This window comes from Cynara cardunculus (genome assembly GCF_001531365.2).
Source record: "Cynara cardunculus var. scolymus isolate 2C chromosome LG 15, CcrdV1, whole genome shotgun sequence".
Lineage (NCBI taxonomy): Eukaryota > Viridiplantae > Streptophyta > Magnoliopsida > Asterales > Asteraceae > Cynara > Cynara cardunculus.
Window position 1 is genome coordinate 4,283,438 of NC_037542.1, and position 7,164 is coordinate 4,290,601.

General features: G+C 32.4%; 1 protein-coding gene across 1 annotated transcript; it reads right to left on the reverse strand.

Annotated features, from left to right (window-relative positions):
• Positions 1-385: 385 nt before the first annotated feature.
• On the reverse strand, positions 386-6,201 carry LOC112527905 (probable xyloglucan endotransglucosylase/hydrolase protein 28). Its single transcript, XM_025138756.1, has 4 exons — positions 5,977-6,201; positions 5,790-5,890; positions 2,812-3,020; positions 386-1,119 (listed from the first exon to the last, which is right to left on the reverse strand). Exons 1-4 carry the CDS (start codon positions 6,155-6,157, stop codon positions 618-620), a joined length of 993 nt encoding a protein of 330 aa, XP_024994524.1. The 5' UTR covers positions 6,158-6,201; the 3' UTR covers positions 386-617.
• Between the last annotated feature and the right edge of the window lie 963 nt (positions 6,202-7,164).

Here is a 7,164-nt window from a genome sequence, read left to right on the forward strand (position 1 = left end):
TTAAATAAAAGATAAACATCTCATTTTAAATATAAAAAATCTAAAATATAATTAAGATAATCATTGAGTTATAACAAAATACTTAATTATTATATTTATAAAAAGTTATATTATTAAACAAAAAAATGAATTAAAGGAAATACACAAAAAAAAGAAATTTTAAATATTCAGTTTGGTACCAATCCCAATATTTATTTTTAAAATTGTTATGATATATCTCCATATTTATATATTATTTAAAAATAAAAATATTATCATTTTATCAAAATTACATAAAACCGTATTATAATATCGATCGGGACAAAAAATAAATAAATCGAAATATATCTGACTGCATTGTGTGAATACCCTTCTAATAATAATTAATGATAGAAAAAGAAATTCTTTTATTTATTATAGTACACAAAAACATCATTAAAATGTGGTCCAAATAAACACATTATATCATCATGACCTTCAACATCATCCATCACTCAACCACAAGCAAATTATATGCCAGCCCCACTCATTTTTTTCCCATCTATTCACATATGAATTAAATCTATTCATCATCAAAAAAACAAAAAAGAGAGACCACTGTAATGACAATAAGGATGAATAAACTACACCCTCTTTACTTAAAATGATACCGACCGGCTTTGGCGGTGCATCCTCCCGTGGTGAGAGCGGTGGCGGCAACGGCTTCCACCGAACGTAATTGGATCAAAGCTTTTGAGCTGCTTAGCTTCTTCGTGGTCCACGAGACACTCGGATGGAGGTGTTTTATATCTCATTTTGTCGTAGCAATACGAGTATTGAAGGTGTTTCTTTCTGAAGCTCTCCATTTTAATCCTCTCCGCAGGCGTTAAGTCAGCAAGGATTGAATTGGAATTCGGTGTGGTGTCGCATTTCAACGTCGAGAGTTCCATGGGGTCCACTGTGCATCCGTGGAGGACAAAGTCGGAGAATTCCGCAATGTAAGGGGCGTATTTGTAATTTACCTTGTATTTGCCTCCGTTTGTGGCCCATTCTGAAGCATCCCATATCGTTGCATACAAAGTCATGGGCTTGGAAGGGAAGTCTTTGCCCATTGACTCGGTTCTTTTGATCTCTCTAATGGCAACATTATCGACATAAAATCTAAAAAACAATAAACGATAAGTAAGACGATGCCTGAATGAACATAATGCTTTAAATGTTCATATAATACGATATATTCATCGTCGTGACCATACAATTACCATGACATATTTCCCAAAATACCCTCACATCACAACCATAATCACCAAGACCTACAAGGTTTATACTATAATTTAGAGATGCATAATAAATACCCAAGCCCATTGGGCCCATTTTCACACCCAAAACTTACTAAAAACGAGTTTGGAAGGCCAGGGCCCGGCCAGAAAACCCGAGTCTTTGTGCATCTCTACTGTTAATGCAACAAACCGGCAAAGCACCACTTGCATTGCATAAAGTACAAGTATTTATCATACGGATGTCCCTATTTCGTACTTAAAAAAGTATCGACATAGAAAATGACAAAATTACCCTCCTCAACATTCAAGGGTACCAAGGCACAGGTGACCTGATATGATTAGATAAAGCTACTAGGTCTCTTGTAAACAAAAAAAGAAGCAACTAAAAAGCACTTGTACAACATTCAAAGCACAATGTACAAGTCATCATAGCATTTCAGCACTGGATTTAGGTTGTACTTTTAGTAAAGCATAAAAAAAAGGGAAAAATTGACATGATGGCATGGACCATTTAAATATTTTACCACATTTGGCAGACTAGAAAATAAAGGGAAAAAAATTTAAGTGGTGGCACCATAATGGCATACAATGAAACAAAATGGTGGTATGTCAAACACTGCAAAAAGTTTACATTGTTATGAATAAAGTTATCTGTATAGATTAAGTGTCTGTATAGATTGGAAATGTTTCTGTTTGGGAGAGTTGTTTCATAGATGGATGAACATGTTTTTTAATTGGAAAGGATAAGTTTGGAAAAAACTTGGCTTTCTGCATTCAACTCTCCCTAGAAGCTTACTGAATAAGCTATTTTCTATATCATTAAGTCACTACCAAAGAGTCATGTATAGCTGACTGCATAAGTTGTAAGGCCCATTAAGCTGCTAACGAACGGGCCCTAAATCCAATGTAGTTTAGTATTGCATGAATGTTTCGACACATTGCTACACATGGTTATGTTGGGTGTTCGAGAATTAGTCAAGATGTCTAAAATATCCCGGGCCTATTGTAGTCAAAACTATGATGAATCTTGTTGAGTAAACATAGCTTAGCATTCAAAATAGGGCAAATTGCATGAAAAAGAACGTACTTTAACTTGATTCTTATTTTGGGTAACGTACTTTCAAAACTTCCATTTTTGTACCTAAGATGTAAATTTTTAAACATTTAAGTACCCGGGTAATTGGTTGAAGAATTAAACCGGTTATCATGCTGATTTGGCAAATGAAATGTGATATCCAACCCAATATTATTTGCTGACGCGATTAGTGACATGAATTTTTTTAAATCTAAAATTAGTCTTCAACCGGTTACCCGGGTACTTAAATGTTTAAAACTTTACATCCTACGTACCAAAACAAAAGCTTTGAAAGTACGTTATCTAAAATAGGAATCAAGTTAAAGTACGTTACTTTTTCATGCAATTTACCCTTCAAAATATCACTCTGCTACAATTCATGGTCGTCAACTTTCAATATTACTAGAATGTCTAAAATGCCCCTAGCAACGGCCGTAAACGGGACACACAAAAAGACAACACGAATATTTTCGTAGAGATTAAGAAAGGGTTACTCACATTATACGATCGTCGGTCCAAAGAATGCTATATTGATGATAATCATAAGAAGGATCAAACCAAAGCCCAAATCTCTCTTCTCTTCCAACATTTGTGCTTCCATTGCCATAGATGTTGGTTTGTATCCTCCATTCTTTGCCTCGGATATTACCCAAGAACTCGAAGTCGATTTCATCATGGTTCTTCTCGTACGTATCTCCGTTTGACATCTGTTAAATAATCCACCAAACGAGTGTAAAAATCTCATTTTTACAAGAACCAAAGAATTAAAACAACTTATATTTTTTTACAAAAGCACTTATCAACTTATTATAAGTCAGAAGGGTTTAACTTCTTCAAAACTCCTTATTACCGGTTTGGCACCGGTATAAGTTGTTTATCCAAACACTCAAAAGTGTTTAATACCTGTGTCAAACTGAAGTAAGTCAATAAGTTGTTTTTATAAGCAATCCCAAACACCCCCTTAGGCCATGTATACAACCATAAACTATGCTTATTTTTTTGAGTTTATTGAAAAAACCCTGTTCGGTAAGGCATAAGCTAGAGTTCTGAAAAGCTACTTCAAGTAGCATTTCAATAAGCTATCTTTTTTAAAATAGCTCCATGGACCATTTTCATTTTTTTCCAATTATACCCCTTATATTCAACAAAAATAACCAAAACCCTAGTCTTTTAGGTCATTTTACGTTGTAATTTAGTTTATCAGTTAATTTTTACCAAACCTGACTAGTGTATTAGGTATCTTATCAAGCAACAACTAACTTTTCAACCAACAACCCAACAACAAGATTCTTAACTAACTCATCAACATAGGGGCTATTTACCAAATTTTTTGTTAAATCCTATATGAATAAATTTGTCTTTCCGAATAAATTTGTCTGTCTAGATAAGTGGGTGTTGTTTTTTTACTTTTTTTTTATCTGAACCAACCGTCTGAATAACATAAATGAACGATTTACCCCCAAATATTAATTATTTGAACATCAAAACAAAAAATCACAAAATAACCGAAGATGGGGTGTCTCATATGGGAAGGAGGCGGTGCTTTAAATAAGGGGTAGAGGTGTTATTTTTGTGGCTGAATGAGCACAACACACCATTTCTATCTGTGCGATTTATCCATGTTCTGTGCAAATAAACCGTAAGTAAACAACCCAAATGAGCTGTACAAATAAGCCAGATAGACCAATAAGCCTAATTAAGCCGCAAATAATAAGCCCTAGTCTTATAAAACTTGAGTTTAAGATCTACCATTATAAATGCCTAATTAAGGTTATTTAAGAACCATTGGAAACAGCAATTCCAAGAACCTTCAATTCAAGGATGAGTAGTAACTCCATGATGTATGCTTATTGATGAATTGGTTATCATAAAGATGGTCTTTTTTAACACCCAACACACCTTGATTAAATACCAATTCTAACAAACTGCTTTTTTATAGGTGAGATCTAAATTCTTGATTCATAAAGACTAACAAAAACCACCTGCTTAAACATTCCGTAAATTCCATCTACGGTCGCATTTCGGGAAATTCAAACTGCTCGACTTTACATTCAAGCGTAATCTTCTTTTAGAAACCCCAAAAACGGTCCGAAAAGTGAAACTTTTGTGATGCCCAAGAATCGCAGTTGGAAAAGGCTTTGTGCTACCTTCCAAAACAAACGTTGTACCAGTCTCACAACCATAGTAAAATACGTATGATTTAACCATTTGGTCAATTAACTTTTTGTTGTAATTTAAGGTTGTAGTTTAGGGTCATGATCATTTAAAAGGTCAAATATTTGACTTTTTAACAGTAACCTTTATCCAGATTTCAAGGGGGAAAAAGGTAACATCTTGGTCCAAGATTCAAGCAATCACAAATAGGGTTTAATCTTTTTCCTTCATATTTTTTTTTTGTTAAACTGATTTTAGATCATTTTAATATTAAATTACAATTAAATTAAAACTACTATGTTAAAAATTAAGAAAAAAATTCAAGAAACTCATATGAACCCAAGCCACATGAATATGAATATATATATATATATATATATATATATATATATATATTAGAAGGGTATTCGCGCAATACAACGAGATACATCTTGATTTTAATATTTTATTTTATTTTTTATCTCAATCGATGTTATAGTATGGTATTATGTGATTTTGAAAAAACGATTGATGTTTTTATTTTTGAATAAAATATAAATTTGAAGATATTATAAAATTTTCACAAAATTATATTGATATTAGTATCAAATTAACTATTTAAAATTTCTTATTTTTTGTGTAATTTTTTTTTCAAATTTTTTTATTATAATTTAATTTAGGTTCAACAACGAAGTAATTTATATTTGGTTCAATAATATATTTTTTTAAAGATAATAATTAATTATTTTATTAGAACTCAAAACTATCCTAATTATATTTTAGATTTTTTATATTTTAAGATAAGATGTTTATTTTGTATTTAATTATGTTTATCTATAGTTAGTTATATGAATTAAAAAATAGAGCTTTAATAAGTTGTACTTATGCACAATTTACTTGTAATATTAAATTTTAAGTAATATGCATAAATAAACAGTACTTCATGCATAAAAATGGTTTTTAAGAGTTTTTGTCAAATGCTTTAATTTATAATATAGTGTATATATATATATATATTATATAGACGAAGAATAGTCCGAGAACGGAAGTCAGATGAGAAGTGTAAAAAAGAGATCTAAAACCTTTGGTCGTTTTTTATCTCATGCCCACCATGAATTACATTTTAGATGAGAATTGATCCAATGTGTCTCGATACACCTCATTAGTTTTGAGTTTTGACATTCAATTATGATTAATCAAGAGTGGAGATCCTTTTTTATACTTCTCACCGTAACTTTCTTTCTCACCAAAATCCAAACCTATATAATATATATATACACACACCCAATACAAAATACATGCAAAATATTATATATATTTTAAATTAAAAAAAAAATACTCACATAAAAAGCAACAACCACCCCAGCTGTGTAATCAGCAGGAAGCTTAATGGAGGCACTGAAGAATCCATGAAGATAAAGGTCTTGTGAAACAAACCCAGAACCTGCAACAAAAAAACAAACGAAAATGAAAACGGAAAATCGATCATAAAGCCATAGAATTTATACAAACCATTAAGACATTGCATACCTGTTCTTTCATCAAGGGATAAATGCACAGATTTCCCATCTTTCAGAACTTGCAGATTATTACCACCAAATAAATGCGAATAGCCTTCATCAAACGATGAAATCTGCAGAGTTCTTGAATACCCAGAAACCAAAGCAAAAACAGAGCACAGTAGACTTAATATCAGATGCAAAGAATCCATTTTTTCTTCTTCAGGGTACAAATCTTTAAGAGTAGGTTACAACCCACTGATGCAGTCTTTGTAGTTTTGCAGCAGAAGGAAGAAGCAGAGAGAGAGAGAGAGAGAGGTATGTGAGAGAGGGGTATGAGAGAGGGTGGGTTTTATTGGCGATGAGAGGGGAGGTGTTAATCCTAATTAATTTTAATTGAATTAAATATGGTTTTATTTGAATTTATATTTAATTTAATTGATAAAAAGTAAGTTTTGATTTAAAATTGAATGGATGTTATAATTTCATGTTTAGATTTAATGTCGTTATTCATTATTTAATTAATAAGATTAAAAATAGATTAAGGTGGTGTTTGTTTTTTTAAAAAAGCTCTTATTTTACCATTTATGTCTGATTCGGTCAGACATAAGACAATTCAGACCGTTTGTTTTTCTTTTTATTTCAGAGCCACTTATCCCTTATTTTCCTCTTAAAAATTAAGTGATAGCCTAGCCATTTATTTTCCTCTTAATCCTGAAAATTATCCCGAGAACCGATTTCTACTTCATCATTCRATCGACTTCACCCTCCATCAATCGACTTCACCATCCTCATCGTCTCAATCGATCGAGTTCACCCTCCATCGCCTCTGGTGGCTTCAAATCGACCCAAATCAGATCCAAATCAAGAGGGTTTTCTTCCTTGTGGGTTTTCGCCACTGTGTGTTTTCGTTCCTGTGCAAACCGGTAGTTGTGCATCTTTATCCTCGTGAATCAAGGTATTTTCGTCCCTGTAGTTTTCGTCACTGTATTTTTCATCATGATGGATATTTGCTTCGATTTTAGAGGTGAATTTGGACGTTGGATTTTAGAGAAGGAGTGGTGGTGGACGGTGGTTGATGGTGGTGGGTTGAGGGTGGAGATTGAGGATGGAAGACTTGATTTGGAGGAAAAGGAAGAATTGAGAGAATCTTGGGAACACAAACAGAAGTGAAACCAGAAATTATACATATTGATATGTTTTGTTGGTTACAAAAGCA